This window comes from Ostrinia furnacalis, unplaced genomic scaffold (genome assembly GCF_004193835.3).
Source record: "Ostrinia furnacalis isolate ACB-3 unplaced genomic scaffold, ASM419383v2 OfSCF7348, whole genome shotgun sequence".
Lineage (NCBI taxonomy): Eukaryota > Metazoa > Arthropoda > Insecta > Lepidoptera > Crambidae > Ostrinia > Ostrinia furnacalis.
The window spans coordinates 573,181-597,162 of record NW_021137587.1 but is presented as its reverse complement, the minus strand read 5'-3'; the positions used below and the strand labels follow the sequence as shown (position 1 = coordinate 597,162).

Below are 23,982 nucleotides of genomic sequence, written 5' to 3'. Positions count from 1 at the left end.
ATATTCAAACGTGCGTTACGCTGCAGTTCTTCATGGCGCACTTTCGTTTATTTACTCGATTTATACTAATTAATTAATTACGCTAATGCTTCTAAATTTTAGATGAAGATATGATTAAAAACAGAGCTATGGAACTCAAATATGAATACTCATAGCATGACGTTTCAGTTGTGCTGCAACAGCCGTGGGCACACGCTGATTTTTGGAGACATGGTTTACCAAGATTATGGTTTATGCCATAAACATACCTAATAGGTATCTTTATGGTAACGAAAACTAGTCTTTTGATAGCCGTATCGTTATAGCTACTATTCAAGCCCGTGGATCCTAAAAATAATTGTTACTTTTAGTAGGTATCGGAAGCTGAAAAACTCATTACGTAGAGGTGAACAAATAATTGTTTGGCGTTTAGACAGATCAATTATTACAGTACGAATCTCACGCAACATTTGCATGCTCTGATTGCGTCAGTAGCGTGATAGCTCAGTTTTGTGGCCGCATTGATTGACAATACTGGGCGATTTCTACACTGGACTACAAAACCAGCAATAAACCGATGTCCCGGTTGGCATAGACTTCGGGATAATAATATATTAGACGTAACGCTCGTTCTAGACCTAAGTTTACGATGTCTAACGTCGCGTCCGCCAATAATAACAATCTTGTTCTAAATTCGCCCACCCAGGCAGGATCGCATGATATCGATGGAAGCGATTGTTTGAGTTTCAATGATGCTATTATGATTGATATGATAGCATAAAAATCTCTAGAATCTCTACTGACCTATTAATATGCCCTCTTTTCTTAATGTCCGTTTATTTTTGTTAAGATCGGCTTCTTTTCTTTGTTGCAGTGCGGATCCGAGGACGTGAAACGGCACAGATGGTTCAAACATATAGACTGGGCGGATGTCTTCATGAAAAAATTACAGGTCAGTATTTATTCATTAATCTAGGTAGTAATAACAGGATTTTTTCCACGTTTTGAGTGTAGGAAACTCTTTAGTGCTTAATTTATCAATAAGATACCCATTAAATGGAATAAGACTCAAGCGCTACTGACTCTAGAAGTAACAAAAAAACTGAGAAGTTTCCCAAACAAAAGTGATTTTTATTTACCACCTTTGGTTCCCCACCATTCTAATTCATACAACGAAGGCGTTATGAAGTTACATATTAAAAGAACAAAATTAAGCGTTAATAAGTACTTCAGTCAGTCATAGTGCCTGATGTTATTTTGACATTGAATTTACCAATCAACTTCCATTGTTCCATTACCAATGACATTCCAATGTTTACGTGACATTGTCAAACGTGGAAACATTTATCACCACATGGGAGAAGAAGAAAAGTTTTCAGTTTTAACTTAGGTGATCTTTTTTTTTCAGCCGCCGATCATTCCATCCGTATCGTACGAGGGCGATACGTCGAATTTCGACGAGTACCCCGAGACCGACTGGAAGGCGGTGCGCTCGCTGGACCCTGACGAACTCAAGTTGTTCGCCAACTTCTGATGCGGAGCGGCGCGAGCGCACCACTAGACAAGCTCCTAAAGGGCCTGATTCTGGCAGCCAACCAATAAAAATAAAATAACCACGTCCTTTTTCTCCTTACCAACAACAATAAGAAAGACAAAACAACCAAAGAATCGACGATAAAGAAGAAAAGTAACAGTATGCAGCTGTAAGAACTGTATTTTTTTACTGTCTAGAATCTAGATGAACATTTTCGTGCCTCAAATTTTGCTTTCATCTGTCTTTTGTCGTTAATTAAGGAGAGAAAAGAGGTGTTATTGTTAAGTGGATGAAATGTCAAGAGAAAAGCCTTACTGTTGCCATCAGCGCAGCTAGAAAATAACTTAGATTAAATGGAAATAGCATATAATGCAAACAACGTTAATAACGCGTTCGTCAACTTCGTTCCACTTGCCTTTTTGACAGGCAACCTAGTCCTGTTGACGAATACGGCCTTGTGGGGCATCGTTGTTGGCGCTTACCCATAAAATTGCCGTTTTCTGTGAGGTTTTACATATACGTACTTCTGTATTAAAGAAAATTATAACTTTAGGAGTATTTATTTATCGATTTTCATCATGTATGACCGATTAGGACGAATGAGATAAAAGTTATCATTTTGAAATAAACTTATTACGTATGTCTGTCATCTACATAAACCAAAGAAAGAATTCTATTAAATTCCTACAAAAATCACTAATTTCATAGGTAAGCGTCTAAATGTAAAGCAATCTGAATAGTGCGAGTTCAGAGTACGTAACAATATCATTGCGAAACGAATTTAATTTAAAATTTCGAAATGTTAATTCGGGCATTTACCAGAAATGTTTATTTATGAAGACAGGCTACCATTTATTTACCCACGGCCATATCACTCATACTAAAAAAAAGATACTTATATTTAAAATACAATGTTTATAAAATACGTTGGGAAATACAAGGGTTGGAATGTATATCAAGTAATAATAAAAAAATATATTTTATTGAAATGCTTTATGATAGCTAGATGTGAACTTGTATGCAAAAATTCACTTCAGATTTGTGACTGCGGAAACCGATAGTTTTGTTGATTTAACAAACAAATAAATGATGATGATCTTCTAAATCTATCATCATGATAATAAATAGGCACATAGATCAAATAATGATAAAACGATGATTTAATAATTTGTTATATTTATAAATGTTTCGATGAAGTAATCCTTTTAGTTCATGATGCCTAATTACTGTGCCCTTTTTCGTTAACCCTTTATATGGCTCTGTCGAATATATTTCCACCATTTGAATCTTAATTACTTTATCATACGGTTGAAAAGAAGCAATTATTTTTTTAGACAAGCGTAAAACGACCTTCCTAAGTCTAAGTACAGAAGCTGGAATCACATACAAAGTATAATGGGTCAAAAACCTGTCAAGATAGTATAGTCACATTCCATACAAATTGTACGAAATTTACAACAAAGAATCTAAGAAAGAATCTACTGCACATCGATGTTTTGGCAATTTAAATACGAAGTAAGACCATTTTTATATGGAAATTGTAAGAAATAAGATTTTTATGTACATCAGAAGCTTCTAAAGTTACGACTATACGTCAGTTCGAATACAAGGAGAGTATTTTAATACTTTCAAATACCATGGTTCATGTTTGACCTCTTATTCTGTAATTTATGCCAACTCCAACGAATAAAATGACTCTTTAATAAAAAAACTGTACTTTGTAAAAATTCAGATGCAATGAAAGGTAATGACTTATATGAACTTACTTAATTTTATAACAATATGCTATAAAACTCGAACTTAAAAACGCGCTATATTCCATGCTTCTTAGTGCAAATGTTAATCATAAGTAATAAATAAACTTAAGTATTTTAGACAATTAAGTATTGTCATCCGATTTTGTGATTTAATTAATTTATAATACTGTTAATGTAATTTTAAGTCACATAGTTATGTAAGAGTTTGGAGGATTTAACTTTTCTTAATTATTTTTAAATAGGCAATCAACTATTCTTGCTTTCTTTTTATTCCGTAATTATGGTAATTTTATTTATTTATTTCTACACTATCTATATGTATAACTGTTATACATACAATGTATAACGATTGTTTGTTGTTATGTTTAATGAAATTATGTATATTCAAAATTACAACATGAATTAAATTTATGATTTTAAATGCTTTTAGTGTGTATGGTAAAAAATTAAAACAAAACTGCTTAATATTGTCTGCCATGCTGCGCTTCCCTCAAAGGCGGTTTTTAACAAAGGCATCAGTTAAATATAAAATGGTAGACGACTTCATATTAGACATGTAAATAAATCATGGAAGCTTTAAACCTTGAAGGATAGTTATGACGTCGTCATTTACCAAGAATAAAGCTCTGCGTAAGCTGCGAGGCAGATGTTGCAGCACAAAGCCAAGAAGTAATATCTAGCAATAATAGTAATTCTGTGGTAATACTCGTATGAAGAAAATACAGATATTTATTCTGTTTGAACCACGCATCAAAAACGGCATTGCCTTCCTCAATTATGCCTCCACTGCGATGCTGCATGCAGACATACGGTTAGCCTCATTGTTCTGTTTAAGGTACAAGTCCAAGATGGACTGTAGACTTCAAGCAAACTGAAAGCCACCACTGTTTCATTGACTTTTTCACTGCGGTCAACCGCAGTCTCTTGCCGCAGTGTCGCCTGCGGTTTCAGTCTGTAGCATCATCTTGGACTTATACCTTTACTCAGACCGCTAAACAGCTACTTAGGTTGGTTTAAGTTCTGCATTTTTAATTGGTAGACTTTTATTATGACTGCACCTTTTTAAATCAATGTGTTAACAATAATTTGACTTGTGTGTTTGTAGGTAGTTTAATCAGCCATATTTATAATTTCTGTGATCTTATTAGTCGGCAAGGAATAAGTATTTAAAAATATAATAGGTATTTCAAAATTTGTGTTAGGTCGGAAAAATATTTTATTGTCAACCTCGTACCATTATTTAACTATTATGCTGATTGCTGTACCAATTTAAAATAAATAACAGGGTTGTAAAATGTAAAAATAGTGAGGAGGTGTAAATACACGAGAATAAATGTTTTATTTAAATATGTGTGCCTTTTAATATGCATTATATTTACTTTAAGTTTCATTATGCAAAAGTATTACAAGAAAACTTCTGAATTAGCAGCATAAATATTAATAAATTCCAGACGTTGGCGTCTGTTTGGATACTTTGTATATGGCTCAATAAATAGTATTATTAATATTCCGACGTGACGTAGGTCGTAGATAGCGCCAAAACCGAAGATAAGAATTGGGTTTCGCGTTTGAGCTTTGTCGATCAACAGTCACATAGTTTATTTTGCATCAATAATTTACACAAAATGGCAATGTCAATACGTCCTTTAGCACCAGAATTAGCTGAAAAAGCCCGTACAAACTTTCAAGAAGACATGAATAAATTGCGTGATGCAGTGCAAGAGATCAGGGATTGGTTACAAACCCAACCTCATCTTAAAGCCAGAACAGGTAAGGATTAGTTTTGTTTATAGAATTCCTTTACAAGGTAAAATTGTAATGTGCTGGTTGAAAATGTGATAAACAATGACAATAAAGTTACGACAGTGCATTATTATTGAGCGTTATTAAATTTATAACATTAGCGTAGGTAATGTCATAAAGATTCAATTCTGTAATATGGGAGGTCTAAAACTACATATTTACGTAATAATATGGTATTCATGAATTGACGAAAAGTGATTGCCTTTGTCTTCATTACTTAGGGAAAATCTCAAATTGACTCTGCTTAGACAATTTTAAAATGCATTAAAACTTTATTAAGGCTATGTTTTGAATTATTTGATTATTCTCAAACTTTTTATCTTTACAGATGAACAATGGTTAGCCAGTTTTATTCGAGGTTGTAAATATAACATGGAGAAAGTGAAGAAAAAACTCGACTTATTTTATACTTGTCGGCTCACTGCAAGTGATTTTAATCGGTTGCATCATAGAAATGAAACTTTTAGGAGACTGGTAGATTCTGGGTAAGTTTTCCTTCTGCCCTGTAAAGAGAAATTGTGAAAACTATAATAAACACTGGGCATTCATGGTCAACTGACCAGTGAGATGGAGTCTCTTTATCCAGAAATCTTGAATATTGTAGCATTGAATCAAAATAATATAAAATAATGATTCTTTAATTTGTGGGGCCGTTGCAGTTGGTCCCATGAGTCATCAGGGGCCTCATAATGTCCGCTGACACAAGGGTTGTGATCTTAATTTTTGCAGCCCACAGAAAGATTGGGTAACTTTGTACGTTTTTTTACAGATTCTACTTACCGTTGCCCAGGCTGAAGGACCCTGCAGCGCCACGTGTCACTTTGATACGTTTGGGAGTCCCTGGTTTATTGGAATTGGGCGCCATTAATGCATTCTCAGTTACACAAACCATTGACAAGGTAGGAGTTACCTAGGTATATAAGATTAATATTGTTTTTGATGGAAAAGTACCTACTTTATTTCTTGCATTTTGAGTACCAGTGAAATTTCGGTTAATTCACGCCTCTTTTATAAGTGTTTTTTTTTATTCAGTTATTATAATGTAAACTTTTTTCAGTTAATGCTCGTGGACGATGATAATTCAATAATAGCAGGCAACATAGTAATAATAGATTGCCGTAATATAAACCTATTGCAGTGGTTGCAATTGCAACCACTACAAATAAAGATGATTATAGTGAGCCAGCAGGTAAATGGATTAAATAAATTAATATCGCAAAATTTTTTCGGAGTCTCTAGGAATCGTTATGTTATTGTAAATATACACTTAATTATTTGATTTTAGGACGCAGTACCATTTCACACAAATGCTTCTTATCTGATAAATCTTCCGAATGATTTCTCGGGGCTTTTGAGAGAGATCCTAAGACTACTTGATGACCAAAGACAAAATCAAGTGAGTACGGCGATCATGAATCTAAAATGAATAAATTTGTGAAAACTGTAAGCAATGTATTCGTAACAGGCAAAACGCTACTTTCAGTCGCAAGTTTTCAGGAGTAAGAAGACTGTCATATAATTTGGCTGTTAAACAACAGCAAAGCAAAGCAGCATAGAGCTGTACAGTGTACAGTGATAATTTCTTTCAACTCGACATGAATCTTTTTATGCGTTATCAGATTGTATCACTTTACCTACATTGAAAATTAGGTAACTTTTCATAGTAGGTTATTTCTTTTAATCATAACTTGAGAAATGCCTACTGACAACTATAAATATTTTTACAGCTAAATGTCGTTGGTGAGAATAACTACGAAGAAATGTACACCAATCCCGGTCTTTCACAAGAGATTATGCCTGAAGAATACGGCGGAAGTGGTGGCACACTGCAAGAAATTATTGGTAATATTTCCAACTATTGATTTCCTTTATACTAGTACAGTGACAAAAAAGTCACCTGTGCGCGCGCGCTTTACAATAAGCCCACGGGCTGGGACTATTCCCACCTCTCGTTCCCACCGCTGCAACTCCTATGTATCCAGATTCTACAGTTTGACTGCCAATAAAAATAGGTGTTGTTAGATAGAAATAATATGATTTTGTTTTGGTGCAGATTACTGGCGTGCGAAGATAGAGGAATACAGTGAGTGGCTGGAGGAGGACCTCCAGTTCGGCACGGATGAGGCCCTGAGACCGGAGGGACCGAGGACGACGGAGAACATGTTCGGGCAGGGCTTGCCGGCAGAGTATCCATCCTTCTATAACTCATTGAATTTGTGATATAGGTTCATATTAACATGTGAAACTACCATATAAATTAAGGCTGGGTTGCACCATCTTACTTTAACTTTGACAAACGTCAAAAATCTGTCAAACTCCATACAAAATACACCGGTTATCGTTATAGTAACTGTCAAAGTTAGGTGGTGCAACTCAGTCTAAGTATAATAATGAGCACTTTGTTTGGCACCAAAAAGCTGCCGGAACTTGTCCTCCAATTAGGTACCTACATGCTGCACTGCAGCTAACCATTTCAAATGTAAACAGTTTTATGATATAAATATTAATAAATAAAATAAATCAATCAATGCAGTTGGTTTTTACTGATGTCAATGTGAATGCAATTTTATCTGACGGATTTTCCAATGTACAGTCACATTGGCACTTTCAAGATTGAAATGTAGTAGGTTATATTAATAAAATGCAATGATCGAAAGTATTTATGTACCAGCCTACATAACAATTTAATGCTTTGTATTTATTTGCAATTTACCCGATATCAGCTTGGTGATACGGGTCATTATAGAATTAAAATTGATAACATTATCGGTGATAGTGTAGTCGATATCGTTTTATTTTGCTTCTGGCAAAGTTATTGTTACGACCTTTTTGCTGTAGTGAGTTGATTGTAGTTTAAAATGTCGGTACGTGAGTTGAACCCGGAACTGGCAGCGGTTGCACAGGGGGAGTTGAACGAAGATCCAAAGAGGGTGAAAGAGGATCTGCAACATCTTAAAGACTGGCTGGCTAAGCAGCCACACTTAAACGCCAGGATAGGTAACTTATTTTTATAATATAAGCGAGGTTTTTTTCTTTTATCATTATTCTCCTAGTATATTGTCTTCTTTTGTCTGTGATGGGGTGATACAATTCGAGTTTTCTTTATTGCAGCACTGTAAAGTAAAAAAAAAATGGAACGTGTTTTAAGTTTAACGTTTAGTATAGTTCTTGCAACTCACGAAGGCGAGTGAACTAACGATAGTGTAATGTCTATCAATTTTTTGAAAAGCCACCAGTAAAACTCACTCGCTTTCGTGAATTGCAACAACATAGACGTTGAGATTGTTCAGATGTTGTACAGAAATAAAAATTCTAAAAGGATAGTAAGATTACGCCACAGACTACGCGGAGCTTCACAGTTCTAACCGACAGTTATTCCGTAGAACAACCAAAACATTCGCTATTATTCACGACTTTATATTGCAAGATTGGAACTCAAATTGGATTATCCTGTATATTACATATATTTTGGAGGATTTATTTCGCTTTATGCCCATACAATGATATTATATTTTAGTAATTAATGACTGCATTTTTAATTTCTAGACGATCAATGGTTGATAGCTTTTCTCCGAGGATGCAAGTTTAGTTTAGAGCGTACTAAAGAAAAACTGGATCTCTATTATGCGATTCGCAAAACGGCTCCAGATCTATACAGGCTCCATCACAAAGATCCACTTTTTAATGAAATCCTTGAACTGGGGTATGTGACAAGCAACATGCTATATCAATGTGTACTTAGTGTAAAAATATATAGCATTCGGTTATTGACCTGTAAAGATAGTACAAATTGGTGAAAATAAAAACAAATAAATAAATATTAAAAGTCCGGTTATGCTAGTAAAATGAAATCGCAAAAAACACTTCACAACACTGAACAGCGTATAACAATTGAAATCTTACCTGACTACCATTTAGTTACAGACGTTTTTTCCTACAAAATGTTTTGAATATCTATATTTTTGCAGGAGTTACTTAATTTTGCCCAAAGCACCTGGACCAAAGTCCCCTAAAATCTGCATAATCAGCCCTGGAAGATATGATGCGGATAAATATTCTATTAGCGACGTTTTATCTGTATCCTATGTGTTAATCAAAGTAAGTTCTATAAATATACAATTTTTTTAAATAAATTTTTAGAGAAGAGGAAAGAAATTAGACTTTACAAGGAAATTTTCTCCGTACTCATACTTAATTGTCCGCAGATACTTTTGTTCGAAGACGACCATTTGGTTGTCACGGGATTACAAACAATACTAGACTTGGAAGGAGTTACGATGGCACACTTTTTCCAAATGACTCCTCTGCAAATGAAGAAAATGGTGGTGTCGGGTCAGGTATGTTTATTCAATCTAAACGAGAAAATAGGGGTAGGGAATTGTCTTTTTTCTATGAACGGCCTTAGATTTTAAACTTTCGCGTTCCATTTCAACTGAAATAGTGTCTGCTTGTGACCACGGCTGCAGCATAGCAGTCGAAACGTCAAGTCGTGAGTACATAATGTAACTCATTAATAAATGTCGCGTTATGACCCGTGTCTTACTATTTTTGTCTTGAAATTTATCTTTTCTTGTTTTAATACGCATCTATGTATGTATTTCAGTAGACCTACTTATAACAAAATACCTGCCTGAAAATGTTCTTTCACTGTAAATTAAAAGCTAATTGGGATTACATGATTATTTTTGTTTTAAGGTTCTGTACCAAACGGAACCCTTAAGGTTAATTCTGTTGTCCTTCCGTCGGTTTAAAACTGACAAGAAAAGTAACATTTTTTTTTATCCATTACGAGGAAGCTCTTGGCCTGCATCTCACCTGATGGTAAGTGACGATCAGGCCGCAGGTGGAAGCAAGCTTCACCCGGAATCCTCAACCACAGAGGAACTGGCTATCTTACCTCTAACTGCCGGAACACAACAATGCTGTTAACATTGTTGTTATGGCGACAGACTTAGGTAAGATGGTGGTAGCTAGCCAGGCAGACTTAGAACAAGCCCTACCACCAACCAAACAGAACAGAAAAATCTGCCCCCACTGGGAATCGAACCCGGGACCTCTGCGTCTAAAGCAGGTGGTCTTACCACTAGACCACAGAGGCGGTGTTACATACGACCTTTTGAACCTTATTCTCTAACATTTCACATGGGAATCAAAACCTTTATGGTCCCATGGACCTAGAATCATTAACATAAATGATCATGCAATATTTGATAGCAATTTGGTGCAAAAATAGTCTGATGTACCGTCGATAGTATTTATTGAGTTGACTATTATACATATTCACTGAAATCTTCCTTTTATCCCAATAATTCAGCAAATAAAATGTAGTAAATGGTTTCAGGATGCTCTTCCTTTGCGAATGAAAGGGACGCACTACTTAAACACTCCTGCAGGGTTCGAGACAATATTTAACGCTATCAAAGGTTTGCTCAATGAGAAGAATCAGAAACGAGTAAGTATTCGAATAACGCTCCCATTACCCTAACCCTTTTTACTAAGGCTGAGATGCACCAACTTACTTTAACTATAACAAACGTCAAGTCTGACAAACTCCATACAAAAAACACCGGTTATGGTTATAGTTACGGTTAAGGTAATGTGGTGCAACTCAGCCTAAGAGTTAATTTTGATTGTAACTATATTTTTTTCAGCTGTATGTCCATAACAAAAATTATGATGAAATGTACAAAAGTATCCCGAGGGAGGTTTTACCTAAAGAGTACGGGGGTGATGCAGGGACCATACAAGAAATTGTCGGTATGAAATAAATTAATTTTACCCAAAAATTTGGTATGAACAACTGTTCAAACATCGACAATCTAAAATCAATTTTGTTGATCAAGTTTGGTCGTTGAAAAAAAACATTGTCTACATTTTATGGTAAAAAGGGCCCGATAATTTTATTTTATTCTATTTATTGTATTTCTATGACAGATCGAACTCTACATGTAGTAGGTACTATTATAATAGGTATAATACTTGCAGATTACTGGAAGAAGAAAGTAGAGGAGTACAGCGATTGGTTGGAAGAGGACTTGAAGTACGGCACTGACGAGTCCAAAAGGCCAGGCAAGCCTAGGACGGCAGAGAGCATGTTCGGCGTCGAGGGGTCCTTCAGGCAGCTCGAATTTGACTAGAACAATGATCAATGTATGATTAATACCTAGAGTGTAGTCATTTATTTCGTTTAAGTAGATAATGGGGGCGAAGGTCGCGGGAATAGGCTGGATGTGGGCAGAGCAGGACCGGTCGTTATAAAAATCTTTGGGGGGGCCTTTGTCCAGTAGTGGACGTCATTTGGCTGAAATTAACGAACGAAGTAGATAATACAATAATTTATAGACCACACAGTATGCAAAATACCAGTCACATCAGCTATGAATCTAACAGTTATTGTGCAGATATAAAATATTTGAAATTATGTAATTTCAGTGTTAAAGTTAAGCATAGCTAAATGAGCAGTCATCGCTATTGATGAGTTGAGTATTTAACTAGTTATAACTTTTGGTTGAACTACAAATATAATTTTATTTGAGTCAAGTGATAAGTAGCTTTACACCCACCTTACCTCTGTGAATAGTCATTCGGTTTCATAGAAAATTATAATATTATGATGTTTGAATTTTCAAGATCGTAGGAAAAACGTTGATATCTATGATAAGAATTTTAGTTTAAACATTGAATAGGTAATCGAATACCTAGTAGGTACTATTTTTTTCTACTTCAAGGTATTAATATAATATTATGTATGAACGTAATGCATTGTATTAAAGGTGCTAAGTACCTAACAATTGTTCTTTGAATTACCTTTTTTGTCATCTGTGGGTTTTCACACAACCTCGAGCTTTTGATTATATGTATAATAAACTAGCGGCCGCCCGCGACTTCGTGCGCGTGGATCTCGTTTTACCCCCCTTTCATCTATCTTACGCGGTTCAGATTTTTTCATACAAATGTTTTTTCCCGCTAACTCTCGTTCCCGTGAGAATTTTGCAATATCCTGTTGTAACTAAGCTTTAAGTTTACTAAGGTACCTGCATGCCAAGTTTCAAGAGTCTATCTTACGCGGTTTAGATTTTGTCATACAAATGTTTTTTCCCGCTAACTCCCGTTTCCGTGGGAATTTTGCAATATCCTGTTGCAACTAAACTTTAAGTTTACTAAGGTACCTGCATGCCAAATTTCAAGAGTCTATCTTACGCGGTTTAGATTTTTTCATACAAATGTTTTTTCCCACTAACTCCCGGTCCCATAGGAATTTTGCAATATCCTGTTGTAACTAAGCTTTAAGTTTACTAAGGTACCTGCATGCTAAATTTCAAGCGTCTAACTTAAGCGGTTTAGATTTTTCGTACAAAAGGATTTTCCCGCAAATTCCCGTTCCTTTCGGAATTCCTAAGTATCCTATAACCTGCCCAGGAGTATGAAAAATAATTGTACCAAGTTTCGTTAAAATCCGTCAAGTGGTTTTTGTTTCTATAAGGAACATACAGACAGACAGACAGACAGACAGACAGACAGACAAAAATTTTACTGATTGCATTTTTGGCATCAGTATCGATCACTAATCACCCCCTGATAGTTATTTTGAAAATATATTTCATGTACAGAATTGACCTCTACAGATTTATTATAAGTTAGAAGATATACAACTAATACAAGAATATTTGTCGTCCATTTGCGACGACACTGTGATATATCAAAAACAGTGGNAATCGTATATGTCGAGATGTCACAGTGTCGTCGCAAATGGGCGAGGTACCTGCATGCTAAATTTCAAGCGTCTAACTTAAGCGGTTTAGATTTTTCGTACAAAAGGATTTTCCCGCAAATTCCCGTTCCTTTCGGAATTCCTAAGTATCCTATAACCTGCCCAGGAGTATGAAAAATAATTGTACCAAGTTTCGTTAAAATCCGTCAAGTGGTTTTTGTTTCTATATTGAACATACAGACAGACAGACAGACAGACAGACAGACAGACAAAAATTTTACTGATTGCATTTTTGGCATCAGTATCGATCACTAATCACCCCCTGATAGTTATTTTGAAAATATATTTCATGTACAGAATTGACCTCTACAGATTTATTATAAGTTAGAAGATATACAACTAATACAAGAATATTTGTGTTAATATCCACTATGCTTGAAGCATAAAACGTAAGCTATGTAGAAGGAATGCTATTTTAAGGTGAAACCAATGACCATCATTGTCTGAATCGTTTTCTTTATGGAATGTTCTACTTTTGTCGGCAAGTACAAAAATTTGAATGTAGTATCCGCTTATTGAGACAAACGTGTATCAGCCAAAGATATGGATAATCAAGATAGCGACCAAATATCGGTTTTGGCGTCGCTGTATACATTTGTGTATGAGCGGGGAAGGACATCTACAATACAGTATTTGTTGCATTTAGTTGTTTGTAGCTACAATGGGTGTTCGTGTGTTATGTCCGGAATTGGCCGAAAAGGCCCGATTGGAACTCAATGAAGATGAAACAAAAATGAACAATGCTATACAGCATATCAAAGATTGGATAGCCAAGCAACCGCATATACATGCCCGAACAGGTAAGTTTTGATTATGGCTAACTAGTCTTTAAACCTTGAATTTGTGTGGCGTAATAGAGTTTCAGAACATAAACAAACATACACATATTTATTTGACTTACTGTAGTATAAATAAATGCATCTATCATAAAGTTACTGATGACTTTATCCTGATATATCTACCTACCTATGTAGGTACCAAAATTACTTATCTCTACAGTTGTAAACCAGCAATCAGGTGAGATACAGGCCAAGAGCTTCCTCGTTGTGGATAAAAAAAAAAAACTTAGCAATTAACTGGACACTGGATGCAGGCCGCCACCAACCGGCCATTGTGGAAATCATTGGGGAAGGCCTATGTTCAGCAGTGGACGTCCTATGGCTGAAATGATGAATCATGGACTTTATTTATGAGATAGTCTCTTATTGTAGCGATTTTTATAAAAAGTGATGATATCTCCCTATATTAAAATACTGTTTTAAAGAATTATTAAGCAAATACGTATGAAGAGTCAAACAAGGTTTATGGACCAATTCTATACTGATGACTTAATATGTTACACAGATTGAGTGTGGTTATAATTAAATTGTACTGTGTAGCTCTGTGTTTTTTTTATAAGGTTGAAGGGTCAACTTTATGCGATAAATAAAAATTATCTTCATTTATTGGTTAATTTATTTCAACTTAATAAAAATTTCGGAAAATTTGAATGCTGGCTATCCAGCGAGGAAATGCAGCCAGCATCCTCGCCTCATTGCCTCGCGGACACACTTTTATTTGAGTAATCAATAAGTTTAATTTTTTTATGTGTTAGTTGTAAAAATATTTGCTAATTTTAATAATTTATTGAACTTTAACTCTCTTCTTCAGATGACCAGTGGCTGGCCGCATTTCTGAGAGGATGTAAGTTCAGCTTAGAACGAGCCAAGGAAAAACTAGATTTCCACTACACAGTTCGGAACACTGCGACAGATCTCTTTCGGATAAAACATAAAGATCCTTTGTTTCATGAAATTCTAGGTTTGGGGTAAGTAGGTAAATATGTAGATAATCGTACCTATTTGTTTGATGTGTGATAGAAAAAATAAAGAATAGAAAAAAATATAGATTTACTCGATAGATCGTGGGTTCGATTCCCACCTAAGGCAATTAGATTCTCTCAAGTTATTTATGACTAGCTTTCCGCCCGCGGCTTCGCCCGCGTGGAATTTTGTCTGTCACGAAAAAACTGTATCGCACGCGTCCCTGTTTCAAAAACCGGGATAAAAACTATCCTATGTCTTTTCCCGGGACTCAAACTATCTCTATGCCAAATTTCATCAAAATCGGTTCAGTGGTTTAGGCGTGAAAGCGAGACAGACAGAGTTACTTTCGCATTTATAATATTAGTATAGATTCCAATAGAAAATAAGTATTCTGAGCCTTTGAGAATTCGTGTAATGTAGGTGATCTGGTAAAGGTAGCAGAAATGACATTATAACCCGGTCAAGTTAGCTGGATGCGACTCTCCTTGCACTAACCCGCACTTGCACACATCCTCGCTTTCTCCCCTTCCATACCAGAGCGTCGATGTGACGTCACGGCAGCCAGGAGCGCAGTTAACTTCAACAAGTTGTAACGGGCTGTTATATTTTTCAGCGCTGTCTTAATTTTGCCGAAGTTGGCCGGCCCTGCGGAGCCGAGGGTCGCTATAGTGAGGCCTGGAAAGTACAATCCCAATAAATACACAGTGTCAGATATAATATCTGCGTCCAATATTTTACAAAAGGTACGTTTAATAATGGCTGTCTAGTAGGAATCAGTGCGAGGTAATGAGATTTAAGGCAACGTTTTTCGATTCGATGAAAATAATTTATTTTTGAAAAATCGTGGTTTCGATTCCCACCTTAGGCAATTCGTTTTTTTTTTCAAGTTTCATGACACATTAATTTGAGAGTTGTCCTTAGAATATGAATTACTTAAAGTAGCTTTTTGTTAATCATATAAATGCGCAAATTCATTTGACAGATCATCATAATGGAAGATGACAACTGCATAGTGGCAGGAATCAGAGCAGTGCTCGACCTGGAGGGAGTCACGTTGGGTCACTTCATGCAAATGACGCCAATACAGATGAAGAAATTGGTTGTCTCTTTACAGGTATTGGTTGCTGTCATCAAAGATCATTTATGTTGAAACTGATGGTCATACTTTTAAATAGTGGCACGTTGGTACTAAGCACAAAAGTTACCAATAAGCACTATAATAAATCTAAGCCGCAGTGATTGAGAATACATCAGACCTAGAGACTTTTTCGCGGCGATTCACCATTTAAATTGCAGTTTAAATAATTTCCATATCGATACAACATGAGCCTTCGGCTCAATAAAGAATTTATGATATGATACCAAACTTTATCGTATCTTTTATGGTCAGTTTCAGTAACATTAGTAGTGCTAATTTCGTTTAAAATAATAGTAGAGTATCTATGAAAATAATTTTATTAATTTCCAGGACGTCAATCCTTTCAGGATGAAAGGAACCCACTATATAAATGTTCCGCCTGGATTCGAAATGTTCTTGAATGCTATAAAAGCACTTTTGAATGAAAAGAGTAAAAATCGAGTGAGTATCGTCTGGGTGTGCCCAATTTTGTTTGAGTCAATGTCATCATCATTAGTACTCACAACATTTTAGTATTCATACATATAATCCTGTATTGAATAACAAAAAAAAAACTTATTTCTCTCACATATAAATATTAAAGTGTGTCTTACAGTAATAAATAGTTCGTGGCACTTTGTGTGTGGGCGACTGGTGCCTGATATTAAAGGTTTCAGGAAAAACCCGTATTTCAGGTCACCAGTGCTCCACCATCATGTTGATTACATAGTAGGTTCAGCACTAGATTATATATGTTTAAAGAAAAAAAAAGAAAGCTAATTTATTAAATGTAGGTAACTTACCATGTAGTATTAATGTCTGCTATTGTTGACATTTTCAGCTCTTTGTACACAATAGAAATTATGAGGAGATGTACAAATATATTCCCAAGGAAGTATTACCAGCGGAGTACGGTGGAGAAGGCGGCACTATAAAAGACATTATAGGTACATAGACGTTTTACATTAAAGAACTTGACAAAACCTAAATTCGAATTCCAATATTTGTTGTATTATTTAGATAATGTAACCTTGAATGGTGAGGATAAATCTGGAGGAAGATTTTCTTGAGGAACTTGGAAGCATTCCCTGAACTCACTGTTTAAATATGCCTATAGGAAAATTTAACAGCACTCTTTGTCAAATGTCTAACAAAAGTGTTATCTTTACATTTTCCAGAATACTGGGAGAAGAGAGTGGAGGGATACAGTGAGTGGTTGGAGGAGGACCTTCAGTTCCGCAGTGACGAGGCCAAGAGGCCTGGCAGGCCCAAGACGGCGGAGTCCATGTTTGGCTCCGACGGTTCCTTTAGGCAGTTAGATTTTGATTAATATAATTAATTACTTAATAAAATATCAAGATATACGACTGCACAGAAAATGGAAGGACGAACGAGGAAGGATAAAGATTTGAATTGATTACATACACGGGGCTGCACGATATTAATGTTGGTTAGGGTGGATTCGATCAAACAAGAGCAAATATTAATCTCAGAACAAACTTGTCATTTTGACATATTTCCCATACTGAAACTGTCAATGTGCCATTTATAACATGAGTTATTCTCGGATAAAAGTTTATCGAATCGGGCCTTAAAAAACCACTGTTCACATTTATTCTAAGTTTATGTAAAGATTCCATTAAAAATCTTAATTTTTATTTAACTGTTCAATTATTTCTAATCACCTACATTTAATAACAAGCAAAGGAGTAAAACTCGCACTTGGTAAGTAAGTTTTTCATGTTACTCCCCTCTGAAAACTTCGTCCCTACTTTTTTATATTCTGCATAAAATATACATATGAAATGCGGTACGTTTTGTGTGTGAACGGCATATGTTTATGACTAGGATAGTATTTACTATAAGGAACGACAAAATTTGCAAGTAATCAGTTGCTACCTTAGATATCGTTGAATGCAAACCGTCTTAACAGATAATAATAGATTACTGGCCCTAAAGTGCCACACGGTATGGACGACAACACATCTTAGGCATATTATTTATTTATTTAAAATCTTTATTGCACACATAACAAATAGTGGTACAACAGGTATTTTACATACAGTAATATTAGGTACCTACTTAGTTGCAATATAATCTATTTTGTACCAGAAACATGTTTTGTTGCTATCCTGAACACAAACGTGTTTTGACGAGCCACCTAATATAATATGGGTCTATTTTATCTTGAGATAAAGTATTATCAAGTCATCGTGGTTGTAACATAACTAAAAACAACGGTAGTAAATAATTGTACGTTAACTGGGTCTTTTGACTAACGCCCGTTTCCCATATACTCGTACCTACAATCCGTGTCCAAATCCGGATTGCAACTGTCTGAATCCGTTTTCGATCAAATACCAATATATCCATATTTTTTTATGTGGTTATTGTTTAAATATGGGGCACACTGAAAACGGGTCGTGGCCTTCCCCACCGTGGGCCACGGGTTACCTATGCTGAGCCACAGATAATTTAATACTGCTGAGCGGAGCATCGCTGTTGCAACAGGGTGGCACTCAGTTCACTTTTTATTTCCTTGTAATATTTATGTGCTATTTCTGTCTTTTTTTCCGTATACTTTCTTTGTTCTTAACTGAGTGATGTTCATCGTAATATATGTTTCTTTCTTTCTAAATAGTCTTATAAACAACAAAAACATCGAAAACAAACAAAAAATTAAAATTTGACAGTTGACGGACGGATTTGGATTAGGATTCAATATAGAAAACCAGCTTATTTATTATACTTAGTTAATGATCATAATTATAATGCAATCAGTCGAACCATTGCAATTGGATAGGTGTCACCACCGGCAAAGATTACAAAAATCAAGATTAAAAATAATATCAATTTCTCTTTAATTGTAACTTCGATTTAAGCCTGAAAATTTTTTAACACCCGCGCAAAACCGAGGTAGGTTACTAGTGTATTAATCGTTCTGGATTATTAGATAGCTAATCAGTGATAATTTATACCTATCGCAGCACTAAACACAAAATGGGCAATGCAAGTACTTAGTTTACATTCGAGAGGTGTTGGTGTCGGAAAGGTACTGAAAGATGCCCGTGCGTCCCTTAACTCCCGAACTAGCCGAGAAAGCTCGGGTGGAGCTGAATGAAGATCCCAAGAGGATCGAGAGTGATATACAGCATCTGAAGGACTGGATAGCCAAACAACCTCATTTGAGGGCAAGGACAGGTAAATATTAGTGACTAGCTGGCCAGGCGAACTTCGTACTTATCGCTAAATTAATACATGAAGTGTCAATTGTAGAAAATGGCCGATTAGCGTTCCTGTGCAACTGGAAACTATGTACTTATTTCTAACCATTAATTTCATTTGCTTCATCTCCATTCCTGGACGGGAATGCATAGTATATATTCAAGCGTATCTTTTCCATAAATGGCAGTCTTTTTTAACAAGCTATTATTTAACTTGTAGGAAGTGGGTCTTGCAAGATTGCAAACTAAATTAGACCTACTTCCTGACAACCGGTTGAGCTGATGCAATAAAATGATGTCATGGAAGTGATCTGTTAATGGTGACCATAGGAACTCTGACGAAACGAAACTCTGTCGAGTTCGGGCTCGTTAGTTTTGTCCTAATAAAATGTAAAATTTTGGACTAAAAGCTTGTTTTTATAATTTTTTTAACGTTTTCACTTCGCTACCTTTATTCTGGCAAACGGACGTGAGATTATGGCGATACATAAAATCAAATAAACTTTGTAAAACTAGGAAGTAAAATTGGATAATATGTGGTACACGATAATGGTGTCCTTGATGCTTCAAATTAGGCCGTAACGTACTTTATCTGATAACTTTATATGATAACTTTGATATAAAAACAAAATCTTTAATAATAATTATAAAAGGTGGACTTTTGACTTTCATTTAACCGAGTTAGAGTCTTTCAAAACTATAGAATATAGGGTCAATAATGATTTATTATCACAAAAAATAAAACAAAAAAAATGTTTCAGCAATATTACCTACTTGAAATAAAAATGTCTGCAACCATATTTAATTTGTATAAGGTACATTATAATTTTTCTAGATAGAGTATTAAAGTTAAGCAGATACCTGGCAAATAAATTTTTATGTACCAAAATGGAGCCACGTTATTATAACTGACTTATCTTCTTTTAATAAATGCTACATCAAATGTTCTATTTCCAGATGACCAATGGCTGGTTGTGTTCCTACGAGGCTGCAAGTACAGCCTGGAGAGAGCCAAGGAGAAGTTGGATCTCTACTACACAATGCGTTCTGCCGCCCCGGAGTTCTTCACAAAGCCAAGCGATGCACTATTCTACGAAATGCTTGATATCTCGTAAGGGTTTTCATATTATTTTTTTTATTTTCAAGCAACAAGAGAAACACGCATACAAGAAAATAAATTAGTATTAGAAACATTCTGTGACTCATACCGAAATTCACGCAGGTGAAGCTACGGGCAAAAGCTAGTACCTATGAAGTTTATAAAAATTGTGGTAGGTATAGTAGTTTTATGCTTCTTTCGAATTAAATATTAAGAGATGAGCTATTGCCAATTTTTTATAATTTTTTGTTCCTTAAAAGTCTCATATGAATCTCTGATTTATAGTAACCAATACATTAATGTTTCTTTTTATTTGCCCACAGTCCTATGATAATGATTCCCAAGCCCCCGGGTCCCGCGTCGCCCCTGATCGCTATAATCCGGCCCGGTGTCTACGACCCGAGCAAATACTCGATGATGGACATCATGGCTTGTTCTGGTATCATGCAAAAGGTATGAACCTACCACCCACTACCATCTGTACACTACAGCTTGGCTTTCTTTCACACGCACATGTCAAATAGCAGGTGTCAAGTTCAGTTCTTACTTTCTAAGGCTGAGTTGCACCATCTTACTTTAACTTTGACAAACTTTAAAAATCAGTCATACTCCATACAAAAAACACCGGTTATCGTTAAAGTTATGGTCAAAGTTAGGTGGTGCAACTCAGCCTAAGTGTGGATATTGTTGGTTATTTTTTACAGTTAAAGGGAATACAAAAAATTAAAACATACAAATATTTATTTACAGATATTACTTTTAGAAAATGACAATTATGTCGTTGCGGGAGGCACATCTATAATGGATCTCGAAGGAGCAACTATGGCGCACTTTATGCAAATGTCACCAATGCAGATGAAGAAAATGACTGTATTTTCACAGGTAGAGTCACATGATGATCATGATATCGTGGAATTCAGCTTTAAAGAATAGTTTTATTTAGTGATTTTCGGTATTTCATAAAATATTGGTAATATTGGCTATGGTATGTATGGCGTGGTCCATGCCAAAGGTAGTAATAGTCATAGTAGTACAAAAGTAAACTGACGAAAAACTGACAAAAGGTAACAAGTCATAAAATTTACCTTTTGCAAATAAGTAAGCTTTTAAAAAGCGTTTTACACCTGTCATTAGTATTACTTTAACATAACCACTGCTTTGGGACAATAAATGGAATAGGATGAAATGATGATGAATAAAATATTTGACTAAGCATTTAAATATTTTTGATATTATGCTAATTCGGGTCTATAGTTCGAAAGTTTGTTAAATATGAAAATTTAAAACCATGTAACAAATTATGTTTCACTTTTTTCAGGATGCTGCGCCTATTCGAATGAAAGGGTTCCACTATGTCAACTCACCATCATTTTTCACAACCATATTCAACACTTTCAAAGCGTTCCTTAATGAAAAAAATCGAAGTAGAGTAAGTAAATTATACTAGTTATTTATGATTTATTTGTTTATAACCACGTCATGCAAAATACATAAAACCTAGGGTAAAGCAAAATATTACTCTAGGTTTTATGTAGTATTTATCATATGTTTTAGTCGAATATTATTTTAAACAATTCTCTTCTCCTCATGTTCTCTGGAAGAGATTACTCTTTCGATCGATATAAATTATGATTAATATTTTTAATTCAACAGATAGCGTTTCACTCGAGTTATGAAGAGCTCTACAAGACTATTCCTAAAGAGTACTTGCCTGCCGAGTATGGAGGCACTGCGGGCACTATCAAAGAAATTGCAGGTATGATTGAAAGAAATTGTATGCTACCAGTATAAATAATAATAAAAAAGATTTAAATTAATATGATCGGACTAAGTTTTAGGCTAAGTTGTACACCTTATTTTAACCGGAACAATAACAATAACCGGTGCTTCTTGTATGGAGTTTGACAGATTTTTGACGTTTATTAAAGTCAAAGTAAGATGGTGCAGCTCAGCCTAAATATCTTTTCTAACTAATATTATAAAGAGGTAAAGTGTGTGTGTTTGTATATTTGTTAAATTGTAAGGGGTAATCTCAGAATCTACTGAACCAATTTTAAAAATTCTTTCACCAATAGAAAGATACATTATTGCTGAGTGTCAAAAAACCGAAAAAAAAATTGTTTATAGTAAGTAGTAGTACGAATCGAACTCTTAAGTTGGAAATCGAAAGTTACAATAGAAAGTTACATTATTCCTACGAGTAAATGAAGGCTTTCTGTGACGATCCGAAATTTACGCAAGGGAAGCCACGGGCAAAAGCTAGTATAATGTTTTTTTACGCTTTCTTTGTTTCAGACTACTGGAAAAAGAAGTATGTGGAGTACAAAGATTGGTTGGAGGAAGATATGCAATTTGGCACCGATGAAAGCAAGCGTCCCGGTAAACCGAAGACGGCTGAAGATATGTTTGGAATCGAAGGATCCTTTAGGCAGCTAGAATTCGATTAGTTTATTATTCTTTATACCTATCACACACTCAAATTTATGGCAATATTAACTTAGATATCAGCTCCATAAAGTTTAAATAAATATAAATATTAAAATGTCTGCCATGTTAAATTAATTTAAAAAGTCTAGCCTATGATGTGTGCTTTTTAAAAGCCTGTATGTAAATAATAAATTACTTTTACTTTTAAAAAGTAAATGTTCAAAAGAATTTGTAAACCGATAGGCTTTTGAAGTTTTCAATATTGCTTTATGGCTAAGATAAAAGTGCAGTTTTTCAATGTCCTTTTTGGTATTTTAAACATCATCTAAATATGAAACAAATTAAAGGATTATCTCGATTTAAAATTTTATATTTTTATACAATAAATATTTTAAGTTTACTTTGCTTGTTTTCATTTATTTCCAGAAGTAGGTTCCTACTGTCTTTTTTAGGGTTTCGTATTTAAATGAGTATTTTGATATTTCATATAATTTCGTAGTTGTGTTTGTGTATAGATAATATTTATTAGCTGTTGGCTATCTTTTAATACAATAAAATCGTTTATCGCTAGGTCTATAATAATAAAAAGCATAAATGTACGTAAGTTATTAAAGAAACCGGTGGATAATTTGTCATTGTTTTAAGTAGACACGAGAGGATGAAATTATAATACTTTAATAACAAATAAGATATAGTATTGAATTGCTGTGTTAGAACTACCAATTGTAAGTTGAAAATGTTTTCTGGACAATTTAGCTTAGAACCTCTTAATTTTATTGGACTGCTTTAAATATAATGGTCAAGCTACTTATACAGTGTGAGTCACGTTAAAGTGTACATATGAAAATAGATGAAACTAGACCTATTTTTATCGACAAAAAAGAGGTCAAATTTTTTTTGAGATTTTTTTTTAATTTTTTATAGATTTTTTTTTCTTCCAATTACTTATTGTAAAGAAAACGTAATAACTTTTAAACTAAGCGGTATATCCTGATAAAATAAAAACTGTAATAATGCTAAATAACAGGCGATACTAAAGATACATAANTACGATAGAGAATAATACAAAGTAATAAAAACCACCGGTTATAGGGGCATTTTTTGGAGAAATTTATCAAATAACCAAAAAAAACACGAATTTAAAAGCAGATTTTTTTCAAAAAGTATCATTTTTTATTATTTGTTGGCCTTTTTTATGTATTTTATGTATTTTTTTAGTATTGCCTGTTATTTAGCATTATTACTGTTTTTATTTCATGAGGATATACCGCTTAGTTTAAAAGTTATTACGTTTTCTTTACAATAAGTAATTGGAAGAAAAAAAGTTCTATAAAAAATTAAAAAAAAATTTCAAAAAAATTTTGACCTCTTTTTTGTCGATAAAAATAGGTCTAGTTTCATCTATTTTCATATGTACACTTTAACGTGACTCACACTGTATAGCAAGATCCCGAGTTCACTGGTAA

At 34.6% G+C, this 23,982-nt stretch overlaps 4 protein-coding genes and 1 non-coding gene across 5 annotated transcripts in view; 4 read left to right on the top strand and 1 right to left on the bottom strand.

Annotated features, from left to right (window-relative positions):
* Positions 1-2,049, top strand: part of Pka-C3 (Protein kinase, cAMP-dependent, catalytic subunit 3) — a 38,501-nt gene extending 36,452 nt beyond the window's left edge. The window contains exons 6-7 of the mRNA XM_028320093.1: positions 854-931; positions 1,388-2,049. Of these exons, the coding sequence (XP_028175894.1) occupies positions 854-931; positions 1,388-1,513 (204 nt within the window). The 3' untranslated portion in view covers positions 1,514-2,049. The remainder of the gene's footprint in view (positions 1-853; positions 932-1,387) is intronic.
* A 2,753-nt stretch (positions 2,050-4,802) lies between these two features.
* LOC114364099 (uncharacterized) lies at positions 4,803-7,601 on the top strand. The gene is made up of 7 exons (XM_028320100.1): positions 4,803-5,040; positions 5,402-5,558; positions 5,843-5,972; positions 6,131-6,262; positions 6,359-6,469; positions 6,801-6,915; positions 7,127-7,601. The coding sequence occupies exons 1-7, from the start codon at positions 4,896-4,898 to the stop codon at positions 7,291-7,293; spliced, it is 957 nt and encodes a 318-aa protein (XP_028175901.1). The 5' UTR covers positions 4,803-4,895; the 3' UTR covers positions 7,294-7,601.
* On the top strand, positions 7,569-17,329 carry LOC114364076 (uncharacterized). The gene is made up of 14 exons (XM_028320065.1): positions 7,569-8,070; positions 8,620-8,776; positions 9,042-9,171; positions 9,279-9,410; positions 10,415-10,525; positions 10,725-10,830; positions 11,059-11,204; positions 13,491-13,644; positions 14,495-14,651; positions 15,263-15,392; positions 15,632-15,763; positions 16,118-16,228; positions 16,608-16,713; positions 16,945-17,329. The coding sequence occupies exons 1-14, from the start codon at positions 7,932-7,934 to the stop codon at positions 17,094-17,096; spliced, it is 1,863 nt and encodes a 620-aa protein (XP_028175866.1). The 5' UTR covers positions 7,569-7,931; the 3' UTR covers positions 17,097-17,329.
* TRNAL-UAG (transfer RNA leucine (anticodon UAG)) lies at positions 10,100-10,171 on the bottom strand. Its single transcript has one exon. It is a non-coding gene; the product is annotated as a tRNA-Leu (tRNA).
* Positions 17,330-18,749: 1,420 nt separating the features above from the next.
* On the top strand, positions 18,750-22,916 carry LOC114364124 (retinol-binding protein pinta-like). Its single transcript, XM_028320130.1, has 7 exons — positions 18,750-18,967; positions 19,948-20,101; positions 20,413-20,542; positions 20,840-20,971; positions 21,408-21,518; positions 21,743-21,845; positions 22,385-22,916. Exons 1-7 carry the CDS (start codon positions 18,829-18,831, stop codon positions 22,534-22,536), a joined length of 921 nt encoding a protein of 306 aa, XP_028175931.1. The 5' UTR covers positions 18,750-18,828; the 3' UTR covers positions 22,537-22,916.
* The last annotated feature ends 1,066 nt before the right edge of the window (positions 22,917-23,982 follow it).

Excerpts from the sequence above, each read along its gene's own strand:
- LOC114364099 (XM_028320100.1), top strand. The coding sequence starts at position 4,896 with ATGGCAATGTCAATACGTCCTTTAGCACCAGAATTAGCTGAAAAAGCC. Across the intron at positions 5,041-5,401 it reads TCATCTTAAAGCCAGAACAG|ATGAACAATGGTTAGCCAGT; the intron begins GTAAGGATTAGT and ends TTATCTTTACAG. Across the intron at positions 6,470-6,800 it reads ATGACCAAAGACAAAATCAA|CTAAATGTCGTTGGTGAGAA; the intron begins GTGAGTACGGCG and ends ATATTTTTACAG.
- LOC114364076 (XM_028320065.1), top strand. The coding sequence starts at position 7,932 with ATGTCGGTACGTGAGTTGAACCCGGAACTGGCAGCGGTTGCACAGGGG. Across the intron at positions 10,526-10,724 it reads ATGAGAAGAATCAGAAACGA|CTGTATGTCCATAACAAAAA; the intron begins GTAAGTATTCGA and ends TATTTTTTTCAG. Across the intron at positions 15,764-16,117 it reads AATTGGTTGTCTCTTTACAG|GACGTCAATCCTTTCAGGAT; the intron begins GTATTGGTTGCT and ends ATTAATTTCCAG.
- LOC114364124 (XM_028320130.1), top strand. The coding sequence starts at position 18,829 with ATGCCCGTGCGTCCCTTAACTCCCGAACTAGCCGAGAAAGCTCGGGTG. Across the intron at positions 18,968-19,947 it reads TCATTTGAGGGCAAGGACAG|ATGACCAATGGCTGGTTGTG; the intron begins GTAAATATTAGT and ends TTCTATTTCCAG. Across the intron at positions 21,846-22,384 it reads CACTATCAAAGAAATTGCAG|ACTACTGGAAAAAGAAGTAT; the intron begins GTATGATTGAAA and ends TCTTTGTTTCAG.